The sequence below is a fragment of the Sparus aurata genome, chromosome 12 (genome assembly GCF_900880675.1).
Source record: "Sparus aurata chromosome 12, fSpaAur1.1, whole genome shotgun sequence".
Taxonomy (NCBI): Eukaryota; Metazoa; Chordata; class Actinopteri; order Spariformes; family Sparidae; genus Sparus; species Sparus aurata.
The window spans coordinates 15,420,803-15,442,341 of record NC_044198.1 but is presented as its reverse complement, the minus strand read 5'-3'; the positions used below and the strand labels follow the sequence as shown (position 1 = coordinate 15,442,341).

The window sequence follows — 21,539 nt, the reverse complement described above, 5'->3', positions numbered from 1 at the left end:
CGAGTTGTCGGCCGCTGCCCTCTGCTCGGTACATCCAGTGAATGTATTTTGGGTTGGATTCATCACAAAATAATCTCAACGGGTACACACACACGCTGGTTATCGTGTGCCACACTGGGTGTAATCTGCTAAACTCCGCCCCGGCAGCTCGTCCAGCTGATAGCGTGTGTGTGTGTGTGTGTGTTCCATGTTTGGGATTGTTGTGATGGGAGGCCGCAGCCATCTTGGATCAGCGCCGCTTCAGACCGAGCAGCAGCAGCGGAGGCAGCAGGCGGAGAGGACGGACGACGTTAACGGCAGTTAGCTAACGTTAGCCACTCGCTCAGATTAAGCACAATCTGTGTCGTTATGCTCCAAACACGACATTTTATACTTCGCTAGCTGCCGCTTTTAGCGCATAAAAAATGGGTTTAAAGTGCATTCAACTTGTATCGTCATAAATCCGGAGAGGGCGGCGGCGGCGGTTGTTGCAGATCCTCGGTACAATTTTGGATTTTTTTTCTGAATAGAGGAGTTACTATGAATGGAGGATAAATGTTGCCAAAGGCTGACAGCAGCAGTTTCGTCCTCTTCTCTCTCCTCTTCGTCCTCACGTTAACGGACCCACCACGGACAGGTAAATAAACCTTTAAAAGTTGTTTTCGCTGTGCACACATTCCCTCGGGCTCGGCAGGGAAGAAGAAGAAGAGGGGGGGGGACGGAGATTACAGCTGGGAGCAGAAAGCGGCAGGTCAGGCGGAAAGGCCTGCTGGAGGAACCAGGGGCTCCGGTGGTTTTTTAAACCGCTGCTGAGCCGCTGCTGGACAGCGTGAAGAACCGCCATGCTGTCGGCACTTCAGCAGTATTTTCTATTTTAAAAAGTAGGAAGCTGAAACCCCCGCTGGCTATCATTAAACGAAGAATACTTACAGATTCATACAGTCCACATAGCCCCGTTCATTATTTCCATTTGAAACAGTAGCTAACGCGGTTTGTTTTTCACAAACACAGAGCGTTTCCTCTGTTTCATAATTGGCTAGTTTTGTCACTTTTCAATAGATTTGTACGGGGAAATTATATTGTAAAGATGTGTGTGGACTCATAGTGTAAAACGTCTCAATTCGGCTCAATATAAAGGTATGTAAACCATTTTAACCTAGGTGTTTTAACCCCTCTTGGTTCGTGTCCGATTTAACTGTGGAGCTGTAATTTGAAATGCATGTCAGAGATTCATGCTCCTGCATCACTAAAGCTGAGGATCTCATTGACTCATCCTTCAGCTTCACAGTCAAACACATCAAACCGATGGACAAATACAGAAATGACACTATCCCATAGATGCCAAGGAGATTATTTTTAAATGCATCACATACTGCAGACAATACATGACTTATTAAAACCCCTAGTAAGTGGATACACAGTGTGCATATTTGTTTAAACCTGTCCTGTACTGGCACACAAAAGTCCAAAATGCAGCTGCTGTTATGACCTAAAAAGGGAAATGATTTCACATCATATGTCTCAATCGAGAGCAAGATCTCGTGCTTTGAATGCAAACCCCTTACGTTTGTGCAGCAGAAAGAGAGAAAATGTGTGTTGCGATCCTGACAATAATGTGCCTCGGAGAAACTGTTAGCAGTTCAAGTCCTGGATAAACACATTATTGTTTGCCTGAATCCAAAGGAGTAACCTCCTGCTCAGAAAACGCCTTCAACACATCCCTGCATGCCACCTTATTGTTCACTTGTGTAGAGGGTTGGTTCTTGGGCAAATATTGGGTTCACACTACAAGGCTCTTTATGGTTCATTTGCACCCAATTATAGAGTGTGGTCAACTGTCATTATTTATCTTTTCATGTGTTTAATGGAATGGAAGGAATTCATTACGCACTGTAACATTGACACCCTTTGCTTATATAACTCGAGAGAGTCATTTTAAAAGGGAAGGTTATCTCTCAGCCATAGTTTAGCCTTGTGTAGAATGCCTTAGAATATCATTTCCTTTTTTATTCGTCCATGTATTTTTTTAAACCCTTAATAAGTTGTTTGGCCCTTGTACCAGGGATCCTACAGTGCAAACCTGCTTTGCACTGGCTGTGTGTCACAGAGGGTGTGTTTTCGTAGAGCATGCTGTTGCACATCTTGTTCAGACTTCCCAAAGGTTGATGGCCACATGACTTGGGCATTCAGCTAAAGTATAATCCAGTTTACCAGACTACAATTCAATTTTAAAAAGCATTTGTGATCATGAAACACTTTTCTTGTCGCACGTGTAGGCTTAAGTGATCTTGCAGTGTCTCTCCCACTCAGGCAGTTTTAGTGCCTTGCTGATAACAAAGGTACATGCGTCATGACATGATCGCATCATACAGTCTCTAAGTCGTTAGTGTTTTATTTGGCAATCATGTTACCCACCTTACCACACTGCACTTTACCTTGATGATTGTCAGACCTTTGTTAATTGACTTACCTGGGTTCAATTACACTTCCTACAGCATGTTGTAGCAAGCAAGACAAGCATCCCATAAAGGTCAAGATTTTGTTCAGCTCTTCTTGAGTTGCTTTGCTGTGCACATAATTGTCAAATTTTCTAAATTGCTCTTTGGTGGAAGCATTCAGTTTTGGACCACCAACTCTGAATATTTGCCAGTGAGCCAGGGAACATTAAAATGTCAGAATCAGAATCAAGTTTATTGCCAAGAGGGCTCTCGCATGTGAGGAGTTTACCTTGGTGCCTTGGCTGCAGTGTTTTGGTGCTTAACGGTAAGAATAGCAGAAAAAGAAGAAGGAAGATCAAAAAGTACTACATGTCAAAGAAAATGGATAATAACAAACTATTTAAAAAAGGGCAATGCAAAGATTCATAGTATTTAGTATTAGAATATTTGAAACATGCAAGAAAGATGTCCCCGCAAGTTGCTTATGCACGTATGCTTTGCATTTCTCTGTACAAAGTACATGACAAACACAGAAATGTAACTGGATATGATCCTCACCTCATGACAATGGTTTGGTGGTTAGCTCATGTGTATGTCTAAGGTCGTTTAAGTTTACTCAGACGTATGCTTGTCAGATGGACTGTAGACCTCAGACTAGGCCTCAGCGTGATCATAAACATGTTGTCCACCTGATTAATGTGACCATTTGTCTGCTGTGTTTCTCAACCTATGAATGTGGGACTCGTCAGCAGATTTGGGTCATCTGCAGGACACAGCTCCTGGGTCAGACTGAACTGCTTCAATGCAGCCTTTAAATAATTAAAGCAGGCAAAGTTTGTAGAGTCTGATTGGGCTCCTATATAGTGAACATAGCCAAGACTTTGAGACTGAAATCTTTACTTCTTATTGATACCATCAACTTTATCAGCCGGTCCGCTTAACTTTGTTTATGTCTGTGAGGCAGAGCGAGCCATTTGTTTTTCTCTGACAGCTGATTTATAACCTTGTTCTCCACAAAAACATCAGCCATAGTTTAAATTTTGACAAGCACCATTCGTCAGTGCTCAGTCAGATCATGTATTTGTTCACTGACTGCACCGCCGACGAGACAGTTGCAGTTGAATGTTGACCTACAGTGACCCACATTTTTAACCCTGCGACTGCCCTGATAATCCCCGTATTTCTGGCTCCAGAGGAAAACTTTTTCACCTTAACAACTGAAATGTGTTGCCGAATCTTGCTCATGATGCTGTCTTATAAATGTTGACCAGCTGCAAAGTGTATGTTGAGGAAAATGTCAGAGGAGAACAACAGAGAAACTTGATGTCCTAACATGGACATTTAGCGCTACATGGTCATTTCGACTGATACCGATATAGATATATAATGCATACGAAAAGCTGGATTGAGTCCTCAAATGTCTTCTTTGGTGCTTAACCCAAAAATATTCAATTCACTGTACAGAAAAAAAAGAGAGACCAGAAAAAAACAATATTTAAGTAGCTGGATTCATAATATTTTTTCTTGCTTTTTCTGATTCATTATCAAATTGGTTAACAGCTGACAACTAATTGATTAATTAATGCAGCTGATACATAAGTAATGTCAATACTACCATGGACCCTATCTTACTGGTGCTAAGAAGAACTGAAAGCGTTGAGCTTTCAGTGCAACACTGCAACACTGGAAAACACAAATTGGCAAAAGTAACACTTATTTTACTTCCTGCCCCAAAACAGTTTTTTAACCCTCTCTGTTTTTACACATAGGCTGCCCATGCAATGATTTGCAAACCAAACTGTTTTTTTAAAAACGGAATTTGACCTGGAGTGCTTCCGTCCACACGGTGAAGAGAAGAAGATGTATTGCTTTTAAGTGTGAGGTGGTATAAAGGGAAAAGAAATGGATGCCCATGCCCACTCACTGCTTTTAACAGCGAGCCTCAGTGTTGATGTGAATCATCGGTTGCTGGAGATGATGCAGAGAGAGAGAGAGAGAGAGAGTTTGTGTGTGTGTGCGCGTGTGCGTGTGTGATTGTGTGTGTGATTGTGTACAAGGCCAGTTCACTGTGCTGTTATACTTCGGTGGGACTGAGCTGGGGCAGTCTCATAGTCTTTATTGTATTTTCCCGTTGGTTATGTAAGAGATGCAGGGGCTCCCATCTCTCAGGGTAGCCAGTGTTCACTCCATTTGTCGACTTGACATCACAAAATCCAAAGCTTGTGAGAGAAATGGCCTCAATAAGAGATGCGTTTTATCCTGCTTGCCCCACGGCCTTTCACCGAGAGAAAACTCCTCATTCTTCTCAATCATGGCAAAAAACAGAGCTACTCCATTTGTCATTCATCAGTCATTTTGTTCAGATATTCCCAGGTGGATGCATTACTTTACAGCAGTAAGATATGTGTGCATGCTGTCAAGCACGTGTTGTGGTTAATTGTGAGTCATTATCAGTTGCGTTCTTCTAGCTTATCTCAAAACAAAATCCTACACATGAACCTCCTTATCAAGCATGAGCAATACATTCTCTCTCTGATGAGATGTCAACCAAACGGGGAGGGAAAGATGAGCTTTCAGGCAGTTGTTCACCACAGCTGATTCAGATACACCATCCAACTCACCAGGAAGCTGAGATAATGACGAGGGAAGTGCATTTCAACTTGAAGCTGTTAGATGGAGCTTTTCCCCAAAGATGTACAAGCTGTGCCTTCAACATGAAACGTCTGATAACCTTCAGCAGTAGGATGGCGGTATCTGAATAAATTCTACTCTTGAGAGTATTCCAGCAGCAGTTATCAGAAAAGCAGCGAAAGAACGAACACAGATCTGTGCAGGCAGCAAGTCTTTATTCAAAGCACGGGCTCTAGGAAGCTCGAACCAGTCATGTATTTTCTAGTGCTGAGCAAGGAGCTTAAAACGACTCTGCTCCGTTAACATTCAGCAGCTGGATTTGGGGTTTGGATTTGTTACATCACCTGGCAGCCATGTACAAGCAAGGAACATCTCCCTCTGGTGAAGGTGGTGAAAGCTCATTACACAAAATATTGTAGCCTGTAGGAAATAGTCAGAGGTATACAGAGTGAGATTGCAAGTTAAATATTATAGCAACATCTATTTTTTCAGCATAATTAGAAGATCCTTCGAAGCACTTAGAACAAGATCAATTTATTGTCTCTGAAAGCCTTAAGGATAATTCTAACCCACCCTATTCAGAAACGGTAAATCTGAATGAATATATTAATTAATTATTAACATCACTAATCTCTGTTGCCAGTGTTTGAGGGATACACAGTTTCTAATTTTATCCATCATTTAGGCTCGATAGGATCAATGATAATGCATTCAGTCTAAGGAGACTGTGACGGCACTGTAATGCGTCTCAATCCATTTAGCATTAACTGAGACAAGGTGACGTCCGCCTTGTTACAGAGCCGTTAAAATACCATTTAGCAGACGGAAGGCAATCTACAATGAGGTCAGCCTTAAAGAATGGGTTGTCCTTTCTTAAACCTAGACCTTATTTGAGTGAGCTAATGCGTCACAATTAAAGTTATGTTATGTAAGAATTCTGCATTTAAATGTCTAAAAAGGACTAAACCTTATGTATAAATATTTTGTTGAGTAGTGTTACATTATTATCATGAATTACATTCTCCCAAATGTTTCCAATAATGGTCAAATGTGTATGTGTTTTAAGTACAAGTCAACTCTCATTGGCACTCATCCAAGACTCCAGTTCTCTTTCTTCTTTTCCCCTTTCCTCTTTGTAACTTTACAGACACAAAGGAAAGTACAAATCCCCTCCAGCTCCAGTCAAGTTTACAGAACACATACGCCAAACAATGGCGATCACCTCTGCGGATCGCTGCTGCAGTCAGATTGATAGACGGTAATAAAGATGAAAGATGATGTAATTTCTGAGCTCTCCTCCTGTTGGTAAATGACACTTGATCAGAGCAGAATCCATTGTGACTCTGGGTGATTATTCCTCCACAAAGTCTGGCTCTGCACCCAACTCTCTCTTTCTTTGTCCGGCCCTCCTTTTTTTTTTTTATAGAGACCCTTATGGCAAAAATGACATATTGTGCATAATAACAATGGCACAGACTCAATGTAGTGCTATCTTCCTTAAACAAACCACCTTGCTGAACCTTTGCACCCTGTTTTTAAAAACAGTTGAATAAGGAAATGGTTGAGACTTTTAACAAGATCACACTATAACTAGAGTGGTCTATACTGTAAGTGGAAACAGGGTAACAAACACTTTTTTGTCATCTAATTAACCTAGTTTCACTTTGCTAAATCTGCACTAAACAGTAAACAGGATGTTGTGCAAAATAAGTCAGTAAGATCGGGAAGCAAAGTTTGTGACTCTGCTGTATTCTGCACTATTGTCAAGAATAGGAAAAATCTTGATTATATTTGGTTTGATTAACACATTTAATTAATCCTTTGTGGGAAATCTAAAGCCTCATGCCCACAATTGTTTTATTTTTCAGGCAGATTTGAGCAGAAGTAAGGACTCTAATAAAACTGAAGACAGTTTTGAATCACTGCATTAAAACCATGGAAGTTGTGGCTGTACTCTGTGGGACCATCAAAGCTGAAAGTCTGGTTTTTGTTTTGGTTAATGTCACCCGAGGTAGTTGGTACACACATGAAACAATAGTCACAAATATCTCTGACCTTTTTTTTCAAAGTAAAAATAGTGTTGCCATATTTGTCAGATGAGTGTGTGTGGTCCAGCTCCATTGTAGGTAAACATGACCACTTGTAAAACAGATGGTGTTCAGTAGACACTTGTTGGGCAAGCAACTGGTCGAACCACTGAGACCTGGTGGCCGCTTACAGACTGCATAATGAGCAGCACACTCGTTGGATATTTTCCCTTTTTATCACGCGAAAAAAAGGATAATTTAAACTCCTGTAGAGATAGTCACTCTATTGTTTCTATCTGTTTCAGGTCCGCGGCTAGCTCTGGCAAGATTATTGTCAGGTAAGCAAGCAGTACATGTTATAGTGTAGCAGCTGTGTGACCTCAATACCTATATATCTTTATATCTGTGTATCTATATCTATATAGATATATATCTCAGCAGTTCCTTAAGATGGTAATGACAAACCTATCGTCAGAGAGTCATCCCCTAATAATTGAAAAATATTTAGCCATTATAATTAAACAAGAGTGTGACGATCCTACTTTCAATCAGTAACATTGTCTGGACTTGTCTGTGTGTGCTTACAGACTTTGATCACATGAGAAAGGCAAAACACAGGCAAAGGCTTCTCTTACGTTAATCACATGTGGCGTGGAGACCCACTTAACACAGATGGGCTGTGTTGCTGAAGGTTAAAACAGACAAAAAGCTTATAGACATTAAGTACTGTATATGTCAAAGGCTACGTTAGTTACAGTTCAAAGCTGAAAATGCTCACAATTGTCCTATTTTATTCATACCCAGGGGTTGATACACATTTTGCCCTTTTTTTGTGCCCCTTCGCATGGGGTTGTACAAAGACTTGAAAGTTTGGGGAACAAGTATTATCTTTTATGCTTTCTATGTTAGGTCTGTGCTTGAAGTGGCAAGCACCTTAAACATCAGCACTTGGGGTTAAATTAAATTTCTTGAGAGGTGCACACACTTAGTCTCTTATTAAAATAAGTGACAATATACATTTTATTTTGTGACTTTGAAATCTCCACAAAAGCACTTGCTAGGACCTGGCAACAAAATCAAATATTAGACATTTGTGACCAAATACCTCAATGTTGAGGTATTGCGACAGTATATAAGGGATGACTATCATTGCACTTAGGTCATATCACAATATCTGAAATCGAAGACGATATATAGTCGATAATGAATATAAAAATAAGGGTGATATAAAATGAATGATATTAAGGAAGTGTATATTTTGTCACTGTAGTATTCAGAATATGCTCGTCTTTGTTGACTGTCTCAGTCTGCCCTCATTCGCTATCAGGACAAACATAAAAAATCTGTTTGTGTTTCGTGACCCCATATCTTCACCCCACCACCATTTAACAAAAGCTCACGTGGCCTCCTTCAGTCCTCTCCTGGACCTTAAAATGTTTTTTTCTCTTGTTTGGAAGAAAGGCTCGGTCACGTGCCGGTTTAACCACACAAAATCTCTTGTTGTGTTTCAGAGCAGCGCTGCAGCCCTGGGCAGTTCGCCTGCCGCAGTGGGAAGATGCAATGTATCCCAATGTCCTGGCAGTGCGACGGCTGGACAGCATGCGAGGACAAGAGTGACGAGATGGACTGTCCCCGTGAGTATAGCTCACTTAAGCCCTTTTACACCCACTCTGTTACCTAACACCTATAACACGATTGGTTTCTGGAAAGAATAGCAACACCCAGGACCTTTTTGCGATCGGATCACAGCCGAACAGCTATGAAAGCAGGTGTGAATGCACCCTGAATGCTTAAAGAACTCACTAAACAAGCGATATTCTGGGATGTTCTGTATAGCACATTAAAACACAGTTCAATCCAACCTATTGGCTTTCACCAAATGGCTCAGACATTGTTTTAAGTCTGCAGGTATGGAGAAAGTCCCTCTAATCCACCTCAGTGAGTCAGAATACACGACTGAGGGCATCAGTAGGCAGAGGCAAGGCAGAGTTCAATTCTGAGTGGCTACACATGTGTCTCTGTTTTTGTTTAGTATTTGTTGATCTCTTCAGCACTGCATAGACGCTGCAGTGCTAAGCCTTTGCCGAAATCCTATTGTTTTCTCCCCCTTTAAATCCAGAGGGACGTTATCCCCAGATCTCTGACCGTATAATACGAATTATTGAAAGGATTGAGTACAGCATGTGACCTCCATTCAGCAGTAGCTGAGCATGCTTCTGAGTCAACGCTGCAGGCCTGCCAACAACACTGTAAACTGATTGAGGTTTTTCATTGTAAAACACATTCATAGAGCACGATACAAAAGCATGAATTGTTTGTTAATTCATCAATAAAAAGTACTTCAAAATCCATGTACAGTATATTCTGTATGTTCATGTCTTCAACTGAAAAAGCTTGAAGCTGAACATCATGCTATCATTTACTGTGTGCTCAGTAGCTGCAGTTTCACACAGAAGTGCAGGGAAAACCCAAACAATGCTCCCACACATCTCAGTGAGGGCTTATTGTCAGCTAAATCAACAGCGCGCATGGAAATCAATGTTCTTGTTTGGGATTAGCTCTTTGTTGAATCACCCGGTGTGCTGGAGAAATACCCCAAACTGATTTCAAGATAGAAATATACCTAATACCTACCTTTTTAACTCCAGTGCAGACTGTCCAAAAGTAAAGTTGGGTTGCAGAGAAGTTAAAATGGAGAAGACAATGTGAGACAACTACTCTAATTTTTAAGACATTATAAAAAAAATAATAATTTGAGGAGCTGATTTGTTGTTTTTTCCTCAGAATGAAAAACTGGAAACTCATGCTGCAGGGTTGTTGTTTTCATAACCTGTAATTCCAGCTTGAGGCGTGTTCAATCAATAATTCCATTATCAGTGAATCAAAGGAACTTTGAGTTAGTATATTTTAGTTTATCTGCCGGCTGTGTTCCCTGAAAAATCTCCTGTGAATTTGATTTGTTGTCAGTTATTTTCAGCATGTTGGTAATAATAAATAATAGGTCGTTTTTTGAGTATCCAAGGCTGTAAACTAAGACTAGTGGCGGTTGATATCAACTCAGCCTTGCCTTGGTCTGACGGACAGACGCACCTACTTTTAAACATTATGTAAGAATGTGATGGAACAATGAAGAAGGAAGCTTGAAACATCAGTTGAATATTTATTTTCACTGGCCATGTTAACAGCTTAGTAGGAATATTGTCATGTTTAGTCGTGTTGACTGGGTATTAAAGACTTTCAGAACATTTTATTGTCAGGGCCATTTGTTTCTTGGCTTTGGTCATTTTTAATATGACTCCTCCTTAAACCCATTTGGCTGCATAGAATAGAGGACAAGGTACATAGCTAAAATAATAACAGGAAATGTATCCTCATGCCAGTTTAATCTCAGTCTTCTTTGAAAAAGACTAAACAAATCTAGATGGTGCTGAATAGATTTTAGATTTGACTGACTGCAAACCTTAAATGATACATTCAGCTCTGCTTGAATGTTTACAGAGTTGGGCTTTGGTTCTGCTTTTCTCTTCCTCAAATCTTTTGTACTTCCTTTTCAGATGATTTAGATGTACATTAAGACACAAACCCTAATGTTTCTTAATTTCCGTGTCAAGTAATGTACTGAAAGAGATAGATAGGTGTTCCTGCTTATGTTACATGAATCCATACAGTCTGTGGACTGAAGCTAAATTGTTATTTTTACCCCCAAAAGTTTGTTTTTTTTACACACACAGTTTAAAATGTGGGATTACCTGGCAGAGATGGTGCAGAGAGATGCAGCAGGTTGATATATTTATCTATCAGATAAATGAAAACAGGTTCATTACATCACAGGCTTTTAACAGGTTGCATAACACAAACCAAATCGTGCTCGTTCACTGTCGTTGACTTCGACTCATTATTCTTTTTTTCTGCAGCTATAAAAGAGGAGAGGTTTCGTTTCGGCAATGGATATGACCAGGTGGAAGACGTCATTGGTGTGGCTCAGCCTGTGCGCTTCAACAGTAAGCAGCTCACTTCATCATAGTTGATTTCATAGTTGTTGAATCTGCATCATGGCTGCAGACCAAATTTGCTAAAGTATCTTTTTGCCCTTTTTTCCCACAGAGAAATGCCCAAGTGGGTGGCACCACTACGAGAAAACGGCCAGCTGCTACAAAGTGTACCTGAGGAATGAGAACTACTGGCAGGCCGTGGATACTTGTCAGAAAGTCAACGGCTCCCTGGCTACTTTTGTCACCAACGAAGAGCTGCAGTTCATACTGAAGATCGAGGTGGATTTTGATGAGAAAGTCTGCGAGCGCAGAGACCAGTGCAAGTGAGTTCTTACATCGGATTAAACCTTTGAATCTAAAAGAATTTTGTGTGCTGCTACAAATACACTTCAATGATCTTTACCTCCACCTCTGAATTCTCTTTCTTTGCTTTTTTATTCAGCCTTTATACATACAGGAAGTAGCTGGCAGAATGTGTAGCCTCTAAGGATCAAACCCTTTAAGTTGCAGATCTGAATTTCTAACTCATTAAACTTTGCCTTTGGCCCTGTTGACCCTTTTTTTTCCCCAGCAAAATAAAATATACAATCAGCATGTTCAGGCAGTGGTGCTCTGTCACTGGTCGCAGGCCATCTAGTGGCCGATTGTTGGCAGTTTAAAGTGCTCATTGTTGGCTTATGAGTAAAACCTGAGATAGACCATTTGGCACTTTAAATCCAAACATTTTAGTCATTCTTTTTTTGTCTGTTTTTAAGGTTTTGGGTTGGCTACCAGTATGTGATCACCAATCAGAACCACTCCCTGGAGGGCCGCTGGGAGGTAGCGTACAAAGGTATTTGGATTCACCTGCTCTTTAAAAAAAGGCAACTGCTGCTCTGGAGCTTGATTGTTGTGATGCTTAAAAATGTTTTTGCTCACTAGGGTCGATGCAGGTTTTTCTGCCACCTGAGGGTCTGACCAACTTTGGGGAGGCGTCTCCCACCCAAGACAATGTCTTCTGTGCTCAGCTGCAGCGTTTTCAGATTAAAAGCATGAATGAACGAGGCCTTCACAGCTGGCATGCTGAGAACTGCTACAAGAAGTTCCCCTTTCTCTGCAAGAGGAGTACGTGCTCATCCAGTCCTTTTCATCAATTCAAGTCATGTAATGTCTTATTTTTGGACTATATTTTGATGTTTTTGTTTCCCTCCAACAGGGCAAACATGTGTGGACATAAAGGACAATGTTGTAAACGAGGGCTACTACTTCACTCCTAAAGGGGACGACCCGTGTCTGAGCTGCACGTGTCATGATGGCGAGCCTGAGATGTGTGTGGCCGCGCTGTGTGAGCGTCCGCAGGGCTGCCAGCACTTCCGCAAGGATCCCAAAGAGTGCTGCAAGTTCACCTGTCTGGACCCAGGTACCTGCCGAAGCTCACTTGTTCATATTCACCTCGTGCATTCATTCTTGGAGGTTTACATTCAGTCATATCGGTGCTCACAATCCCACAAGGTGGAGCTCCTCCTCAAACTTGTGCAGGCTTTGATTTACTGCAACTTAAGCCAGCAGGATTTTTTTTCACTGTGTCATGTTATATTATTGGCTTAAATAAAGTTAAAAAGTATAACATTAGGAATAAAATTAGCCTGTTTTTAAATAAATATCTGGCATCTTTTGTCTACTCTGAAGATTTTGTTATGAACTTATTTGACAAAAATGCGGCGTCCTAAATGATATTGGACAAATAGGTTTGTGTATTTCTCTCTCTTTGTCACTTTTTTCTTTTTCCACTCAGATGGAAACAGCCTGTTTGACTCTATGGCCAGCGGGATGAGGCTGATCGTCAGCTGTATTTCGTCTTTCCTCATCCTCTCCCTGCTGCTCTTCATGGTGCACAGACTCCGCCAGAGGAGACGTGAACGCATTGAAACTCTGATCGGAGGAAACTGTGAGTATAAAACCTGCTAGACACTCACACCATTCTCTAAAGGATAAATATTTGATTTGATCAGGCAATGAGACATTTTATTATTATTATGATGAATTTTACTGCGGAGTTTTTTCAATTAGGTATTTCACAATAACGTTTTTAATGGTATTTGCTACTTCAGGCCTGTTTGAGCTGTAGTGACTCACACTTATTGCACCTCTGATCTATTTAAACAGTCCTTTGATTCTTAATCCTCTACAGAAACAAAACATTTCTAAATATTCAGTAAAATAAAACTGTATCTATCTTGTTCTGATTTGCTCAGTGCACCACTTTAACCTTGGAAGACGAGTCCCAGGCTTCGACTACGGCCCTGACGCCTTCGGCACCGGCCTCACTCCCCTGCATCTGTCTGATGACGGAGAGGGGGGCGCTTTCCATTTCCAGGAGCCTCCTCCACCATACGCCGCCTACAAATACCCCGACATCCAGCATCCTGATGACCCACCTCCTCCATACGAAGCCTCCATCAACCCAGATAGCCTCCTCTATGTGGACCTCGGTAGGCACTGATCCAGATTTATGCACCTCATGTGCATATGAGTGTTGTCTTGTATTCACCTCCTCTCTGTTTCGTTACCTTCAGGACACAGCGGGGTCTCCATGGTGCCGAGCCAGATGAACGCCATGGTAGACGGGCTGCAGGCCGATATTCCCAACGCCTCCGGTCCAGTGCCAGACCCTGTGCCATGCTCTCAGGAGAGGGAAGACTCCATAGATAGCAGCACCCTCCTGGTGGGGCCCGACACCCCGACAGATGGCCACGCCCCAGGCTCCATCCCCGCAGACTCCCTCAGCACCGTGGTATAGGACTGCGGACTGACGGCAGGGAGCTTCTTCCGGACATTGCCTGCTGCTTGAGGAAGGTCATGAGTGCGTTGTGCACCGGGAGAGGACACAGCAGACTGTTGTTAATCCAAACGCTGACTGCAGGGAGGAGAGTTGAAGCTTGTACAGACATATCAGAACGAGGTGTGAGGATTCCCTCCTTCTGAAGACTCTGCTACAGTCGGCCTTCTGAGTGTTGTTTTTTTAAGACATCTGAGGGAGCAGAGAGGACTTTGGCTGTACAGAGAAAAAAATAAAAAACACTACATTGAGTCTGAGAAGGCTGCACTAACGCCGACTGAGCAAAGCTTTTGAAACATCTCAGAGTTGGCCTGATTGGTCGAGAAGCCCTGATGTAAATACCCCCCTCAGGTCCATGCCGGTTGAATTTGTTATACCTGTGTGTCAGAGTCCAGCACAAGGCGAAGAGTGACAGACGGACAGTAAAGCCAGCTATCCTTCCTTGTGCATTTTTTCTTTGCATCATACTGTCCTTCAAACGAGTCTGTCCATCTTCAGGCTACAATAACATCCTCACCAGCTCCGTCTGTCGCGGCTTGTCCCAGATCTCAATTTTCTGCTCGCTCATAAATATCTACTGTCCCCTCAATTTCTTATCAGTCTGATACATGAAGCTGTCTTCCAGGTTTATAGGGCATATTTGCCGCAAAAGTTTTGTAATTCAGAGGTTTGACCTTGCAAGAAGGTACGGTTAGTTTTCCTGCTGTAGGGTTTTTATTAGGTAATGCTGACACAAGGCATTATGTATTGACGAATGTTGTGGTACTGATAAATATCCGAGTTTGGTATTGTGTTCTTTTTAATGCTAATTTATGAGCGCAGGCTGTAATCTTGATTGTTTTATAGTGGGACAGACTCTGTCTGAGCTTCCCGCTGATCAGCGAGCAAAAGCGATGAAGCTTTTCAAGTGCATGTGTGAAGATTAGGGGGGAAATCAATTTATTTAAAATAACTGTTCCAATCATGAAGTGTTTTAATCATGCAGACGGTCCCATTATCGTTACTTTATCATCAACTCTTCACAGGATAGTTGTGCATTTGCTAACTAAATCATGATTAGTGACTCAAAGCTTAATGTTTTGCACGTTAATCTCTCGATTAAAAATTTTGTTTATTTGTTTTTTGGAAAGAAATTTGTCAGTTGTCACATTTGGATGCTGCCCCTCCATTTCAGACGTGTTTCTGTACGTGTGATTCTTCACACGATACATCTGTTATCTCAATTATCGAGGTCATTTCCAGCTACTGATGAAGAAGATGTCACTGACTGTAGCTGTGAGTCTTTTCTTTCTGTTTTTTGGTGTTGATGGGTCTATTGCTGTTCTCTGTTTTCTCAATGGGATCGCAGTTTAAAGAAAATATTGTAATAAAAGAAAAGTATAAACTTGTTTAGACCCCTTTTATGATGACAATCGTTTGATTCTCTCAAGGATGATTTTTTGTTGTTTTTTTTACAAAGTTGGATCAGAGTCTACCCAGAACCACCAGCATTCGAAACTGCGTTTTTTGATCTGCCTAAGAAAACCAGCTGTAAACACGTGTCTGGATGACTGTCACGTCTGAATGTATTGTGTGTAAAACATTATTTTCCCTGCTTTTACTGACATTTTTAAGTTGTTTTTTTTTTTTTAATTTCATTTGGCATCGACAATCCCGGTGGATTATCTGACAAACAAAATCTCAAACACTGTGGGAAAAAGTAACGTGTGCATGTGTGTGTTTAGGGGATTCATGTGTTGTGGTTTGGATTTTTTTTTCCCATTAAGTTTGGTTTTTATTTTTCAACCTTTTCTTTTGGACCTGCGGTGCATGTTTTTTTGTTTTGTTTTGTTTTTTCTATCGGTTGGCATGCTGAGAGATTTTTCTTTGGATGGAAACACTTTTATCTCGACAAGTCTGTCCTGTACAGTGGGTTGAAAAAACTCATGCATTAAGTTTAACATCTGCATCAAAAAACCTGCTCACACCCCCCGACAGCTCAATCTAAACTGTAGTTTCTGTGTTGAGAACTAATATTACTGCATCTGAAATGTCTCGTGTATAATACAGCCAATGCTTCATTTCATTGTCTTTTATTTCATTAGCCTTTAAATTTAAAAGCTGCTTCATTTGCAGGGCGAGCTTGTGTTTTTCTGAGGTAGATGTACATCTAATCAAATGCCAAATAAATTGCACCATGAAGGACGACTCATGCGTCAGTGGGTATGAACACAGCATCATGTTGTCACAACATTAAGCTGCTCCGTGAGTTGTCGAGGGAATTCCTCCGTCTGCTGTGACCAAATGTCAGAGGATTAAAGTGGGACGCGGGGAAATCCCCCTACAACAGTGAGACGGCGGCTGTTGGATAAATCCAATCAATCAGATGATGTAAAGAAAGAGGATACAGCGCACCTCACAGTGACTCATAAGGCAGCAGGGCAGAGCAGAGATGTGATACCCAGCTGGAAAGTATTGTCGCAAAGAAAAGGGGCTTTGTTCACACGAGGCAGTGTAGTGACAGAATCGCATGATCTATTCCTGGACGGGGGAGACGCAACACTTTACGCTGAGCTACTCGGCCCAGATAGAAAATGTAACATCACATAAAATAGATGTCAGGGCTTCTATATGTCAAATTGAGGATGTTAAGTGATTAAAGTGTGCTTCATAAAAGCAAATGATTCAATATTTGGAAAGAAGAATTATTTCAGGTGAAATAAAGGCGCAAGAAATTAATTTGATTGCACCAAATTTCAATAACCCTGTTTTACTCAAAGGCCTTGAGTAATCAGTCTGTATATTTGGATTTATATCCACTTATAACCATAAATAACAAACCTGACAGATGCAGAACATTTATATATGAAATAGAGAGTGTTTCAGTGCCTTAATATCCCTCGTGGGCAATAATGGAATTTTTTTCTTATACTTTAAAAATGTATAGGGGCACTGTGTAGTTTTGGAAAACAAATTCAGGCTGAATAAACAAACTGTTCTCAGAGGAAAACAAGGCCCCCAGAATACTGTCTGAAGCTAAAAAGGTGGCAGGGTCCACCACATATAAACAAAGTAAAACAGTATGAAATTGTGTTGTCCTTTAGTGTCAGTTAGTTTATTTAGTTTAGTTTAGGCGTTGAGAAAATTCACAGTGCACCTTTAACTAATCAGGTAAATATAAAGTGGTGCAGCATCTTTCCAGCCTCCTTTTATATGAAGCCATATATATTCAGCGTGCTACACATCCTCTGGCTTTCCCATGAGATGAATGGGTCTTGTTACTGGCCACTTCGCATCTATGGTGGCAGGGAGGAGAAGGAGGGGGAGGAGGAGGGGGAGGGGGTGAAGCTGTCCTGCATCAATGAGCCTGTTGATCAGAAAAGACCACTAGACTGGTAATGACACGGTTCACCGACCAGACCAGGAGGAGGAAAAAACCAAACTCGGCTTTCACCTCGGCTCCTATTTAAGCAGAACGTTGGCACCCATCTTCAGTCTACCTCAGTTACCCCGACGCACCTGTCTGGACTCACCGGGCCGCCACGATACCTAGGATGATCTGGACCGCTGCTCTCCTCACGACTGTCCTCTCACTCGTTCGTTCAGGTGAGAGGCCTGCTTGAGTCTCAGATGAGGGGAACGAAATCTTTATTTTAATTAAATTCAAGCCAGTTTTAAACAATAGTAACGTTATTGTCTGGTGTTTTTATATTCCAGAAGACTACTGTTACGATGAGCCAGACTGTGGTGAGTAACCTATGAAATATTTTGTATTTTAAGACACACAGACACCAATTTAAAGACTATGGTATATTATTACAGTTGGAACATCCTCATAAACACATATATATTAACAATAAGTTGGTTTGTGTGTTGGTCAGTGATTTACCAGCAAATGGGAGAATTATTTTCTAAAAGAGACCACGACTTTTTATAATTAAAGCTGTGTCCATCATTTTTATATCATTTTCAAACTGTGGAGGTCTTTTTGATCAGTGACCCAGTGTTTTATAAAAAAATTTTTTTTTAAGTGAATGTAATTGAAATAATTAGTAAATTCCCGCAAGAAGTTCAACTAGTGTTTCTGAGGAAAAAAGCAGTATTCCTTTAATAACAGATCCATGTAGTTCTTGTTCTGGAGCTCTTGATCTTCTCATGCTTGGAAAACACAAGCTGACAAAAGAAGAAAGAAGAAATCAGAAAAATGAAACGTTTCAAAATCTACCGCATATTTTCAAAACAGCTGGCCAATCAGAAGGCAGCATGTTATGAATGAAAGCTCTGGTACTGCTACTAAATGGTCCTTATGTGTAGATTGTTTTGTCAGCTACTGTTTCCGGCTCAAGAACAGAACCTTTCGGTCTCAACTTTTAAAGGACAAGTTCGTCCAAAAATAGAATGTATTTTCTGTTCATACAGCTAGTCCTGCCTAATCCAAGTGTCTGGGAGCTCAGAGACCCCAGATTGACTTGAAGAGACGTTATTTACACCCTTTGTTTTTTTTAGCCAAAATTCTTCACTGTAGTTGCTAATGGTTAGCATTAGCATGCACATCTTAGGGCTTCTGCAGACATGAATTACGTTTTTAATTTTCAAAACAAGTCTTCAGTTGTTCAGGAGAAGGCTACAACGCTGTTTTGCTGCGAAGCTCCAGAAATGTTTTTTTGGACTACAAAACTACACCTGACTTTTCATCGGCTTGAAGGGAGCATTCAGTGACTGAATATAAATTTGGGGGTGACCTTATCCTTAAAGCCAACATGAATGAAAAGTCTGTAATTCAATAAAAGCTGCTGAGGAAGCTCAGGTAAGGTTGAGAACCACTAATTTGTCTTTCACTGGTGAACTTGTTCCTCTTTTTGTTCCTTCACCGTCCTCAGATCCTTACGCATGGGGAGACACGTTCCCATCTTGTCACCCCTTACTTGGAGTGCATCACTCTCCCATCAATCTGGACGACCAGATGGTCAGGAACGAGTCTCTGGGACCTTTACATCTGGAGGGCTTCGACGAGATCCAAACGGGCCACTGGACGCTTCAGAACGACGGACACTCTGGTGAATACGCCACAGATGCTCTCACAAACGTCCTTTTTGCATATTCGTGTTGGTGACCACATGTTTCCCGTCGCCTCCAGTCCTGCTGCATGTTGGCAGTGGCATGTCGGTGAGCGGCGGAGGTCTTCCAGATGTGTACCACACCATCCAGCTGCACTTCCACTGGGGAGGCCCGGCCACCAACGGCTCCGAGCACACGGTGGACAGACGCAGATACCCGATGGAGGTACAGTACGGTCAGTAGACAGCGCCGCTCGGTCACCGGCCAGCTGCGGCAGCAGACCGGTGACAGTGTCCCTTAACGTCTCTGTGCTTTCTTCTTTTTCTTTATTTCTAGGTGCACATCGTCAGCATGAAGTCCATCCATCCGAATGTGACAGCAGCCTTGGAAGACCCAACGGGACTAGCTGTTCTTGGGTTCTTCATTGATGTCAGTTCTGTCATGTGCTGCATAAAGTCAAGCAACTGTGGTCATTTCTATTCCAGTGCATCCTGATTTTGTCCCTTCTCTTGCAGGTCGTTTATGCAGACAACGTGCACTTTGGACACATATCACAAAAGCTGTCGTCCGTCGCTTACAAAGGTTAGACGACACTCAGAAAATGAACTCCTGCCTGCAGTTTGTGTTGCTTGTGATTCTCATTATTGGATGTGCTTCCAACCCCCAAGGCCAAACTACTAAAGTGAAGCCATTCCCGCTGATGAGCCTCCTGCCGAAGCACAACATGACTCAGTATTACCGTTATTACGGCAGCCTCACCACTCCTCCGTGTGCTCAAGCGGTCGTATGGACCCTCTACGAAGTCCCTATCTACATCTCGTGGTCCCAGGTAAGTAATTCCCCTGAAAAAACAGCATTTGAACGGTGTCCCTGGGGGATGCAAATAAACCTGATGTTCATATTTTCTCCTCAGCTGGCTCAGTTTACCTCACAGATCTTCTCCACAGAGGAGGATGCAGAGCAGGTGACCCCCCTGCAGAACAACTTCAGACACATCCACCCCACCTTCAGTCGCATCGTGTCCGTGTCCAAAGATGCCAAACTCCTCACAGGGACGGCCGGTCATCCCCTCAGGTCCGCGTTGTCAGTGCATCTGCTTCAAATCATCTTGCTGGGAAGCTTCGTCTCCAGACTTTAGCGGATATATGGTGAATTTGCGTTTCCCGATGACGCTCTGTGGTCAGAGAGGTTTTCTAATTTGAGTTTTTACTTCTGTAGAAATGTTTCCGCAAAGACTAAATGTAAAAACAAGCTGTGAAGAAGAGTACTGTAAAACACTGAACTGTTAATAAATGTCTCATGATTGTGACCTGCCGTCTCTGCGGGACTAACTCCATTATTGTGAATCAAATTATGATAAAAATGTCTCCTTCCTAACAGTTTAAAATCCTGCGCATTGAGCGATGGTGCCATTAAAATGTGCGTGTATGAATTTATAACCCTTGTGACTCACATCTCGTTCTTGTTAAGCCACAATCCTCACATATTTTCCTTCCGCTTTAGGTCAGATATGTTTGCAACTCCACAAATATTAAAATTTAAGAGTTATAATAGTGAAAGACTAACAATCGGCCTCATTTAGTCTAATTAATGTTAGGAACAAGACTGAGACATTTCAGCCATTCTAGCGAGCTCACAATGATGATGCTAGCATGTTGATGCCAAGAAGATTGAATGTTTACCATTTTATTTTAGTGGAAATATTTATTTTCATGTTATTTAAACATCAATATTTTGGCATTATTATTAATACTTGAAGGTAACGCTACCAATGGCACACTAACATGCTCACACTGATCATGTTAGCATGTTGATGGCAATCAAGTAATGTTTACTATGATGACTATCTGAGTTAAGCACGTTAGCATGCTAATTTATTATCAGTTTGGCGGTTAATTAAACAAGTATGGACGAACTATAATTTGACATGATAGTGCAAAAGTAAAGGTGCTGCTAGCTTGGCTGCAAAGAATTGGGAAGGGCAAATGAAAAAGTAACTTATGGTCTTTTTGGTATTATTAAGCTATGTGGCTCTTATGAACTTGAGCTAAGCGCTATCATGCAAACATGTTCACAGTGACAATGCTAACATAAGTGGCTCTTAAAAAACAAATGTTTACTTGACAATGATGCTTAAGGAGGCTAAAACAAAGAGGAAAGCAAGTAATAAAGACAGTGAAGCATTTTTTTCTAGTGGTTTGTTACTTCACCTATTTTAATAGTTAACTTCTGGTTGAAATCAAGAAATGTGTGTGGGCATTACCTCATCTTGTAAGCAGGAATTTCAACACAAGAGGAACTGAAAGTTACCTTGTGTGACTGTAACCTCAAACACGCTCGCACATGCTCAGGTTAATCCAGTAACAGGCCTTTTGTTCCACCTGACATTTCAACGTGTCACCACAGGCGCAATTAATAACATTTGCAAGGGCTGAAATCCATGCTAGCTCCCCTGACACGGCCCACTAAATGCAACACGGCCACTGTTAATGTCACAAGTAACACCTGAGCTTTTCCCTACGTAGACAAGTCAAAAGGTCTGCTGTCAGAGAACAGTGAGCTCCTGGAGGAAAGGACACGGGAAAGTGGAAGGAGACTGGTGTGATAATGAGCCGGA

At 41.6% G+C, this 21,539-nt stretch overlaps 2 protein-coding genes across 5 annotated transcripts; both read left to right on the top strand.

Annotated features, from left to right (window-relative positions):
- The first annotated feature begins 1 nt into the window (after window position 1).
- Window positions 2-16,072, top strand: dgcr2 (DiGeorge syndrome critical region gene 2). Of its 3 annotated transcripts, none has more exons than XM_030435288.1 (11): window positions 2-616; window positions 7,381-7,413; window positions 8,587-8,709; window positions 10,990-11,076; window positions 11,180-11,390; window positions 11,823-11,899; window positions 11,989-12,171; window positions 12,263-12,466; window positions 12,845-12,994; window positions 13,302-13,538; window positions 13,623-16,072. In XM_030435288.1, exons 1-11 carry the CDS (start codon window positions 535-537, stop codon window positions 13,844-13,846), a joined length of 1,611 nt encoding a protein of 536 aa, XP_030291148.1. In that variant the 5' UTR covers window positions 2-534; the 3' UTR covers window positions 13,847-16,072. The 3 variants fall into 3 exon arrangements, with proteins under 3 accessions (XP_030291148.1, XP_030291147.1, XP_030291149.1); XM_030435287.1 differs by having other exon boundaries at window positions 12,842-12,994; XM_030435289.1 differs by lacking the exon at window positions 7,381-7,413 and having other exon boundaries at window positions 3-616; window positions 12,842-12,994.
- Window positions 16,073-17,207: 1,135 nt separating this feature from the next.
- car15 (carbonic anhydrase 15) lies at window positions 17,208-20,358 on the top strand. Of its 2 annotated transcripts, none has more exons than XM_030435004.1 (8): window positions 17,208-17,470; window positions 17,582-17,611; window positions 18,745-18,921; window positions 19,002-19,147; window positions 19,259-19,351; window positions 19,438-19,504; window positions 19,591-19,751; window positions 19,836-20,358. In XM_030435004.1, the coding sequence occupies exons 1-8, from the start codon at window positions 17,419-17,421 to the stop codon at window positions 20,058-20,060; spliced, it is 951 nt and encodes a 316-aa protein (XP_030290864.1). In that variant the 5' UTR covers window positions 17,208-17,418; the 3' UTR covers window positions 20,061-20,358. The 2 variants fall into 2 exon arrangements, with proteins under 2 accessions (XP_030290864.1, XP_030290865.1); XM_030435005.1 differs by having other exon boundaries at window positions 17,585-17,611; window positions 19,836-20,060.
- Window positions 20,359-21,539: the final 1,181 nt, after the last annotated feature.

Bases quoted from the DNA above. Each gene is read 5' to 3' on its own strand.
- dgcr2 (XM_030435287.1), top strand. From the start codon at position 535: ATGTTGCCAAAGGCTGACAGCAGCAGTTTCGTCCTCTTCTCTCTCCTC. The intron at 12,467-12,841 runs GTACCTGCCGAA...TTTTCCACTCAG, and splicing joins GTTCACCTGTCTGGACCCAG to ATGGAAACAGCCTGTTTGAC. The intron at 12,995-13,301 runs GTGAGTATAAAA...TGATTTGCTCAG, and splicing joins AACTCTGATCGGAGGAAACT to TGCACCACTTTAACCTTGGA.
- car15 (XM_030435004.1), top strand. From the start codon at position 17,419: ATGATCTGGACCGCTGCTCTCCTCACGACTGTCCTCTCACTCGTTCGT. The intron at 17,612-18,744 runs GTGAGTAACCTA...CACCGTCCTCAG, and splicing joins TTACGATGAGCCAGACTGTG to ATCCTTACGCATGGGGAGAC. The intron at 19,352-19,437 runs GTCAGTTCTGTC...CTTCTCTTGCAG, and splicing joins TTCTTGGGTTCTTCATTGAT to GTCGTTTATGCAGACAACGT.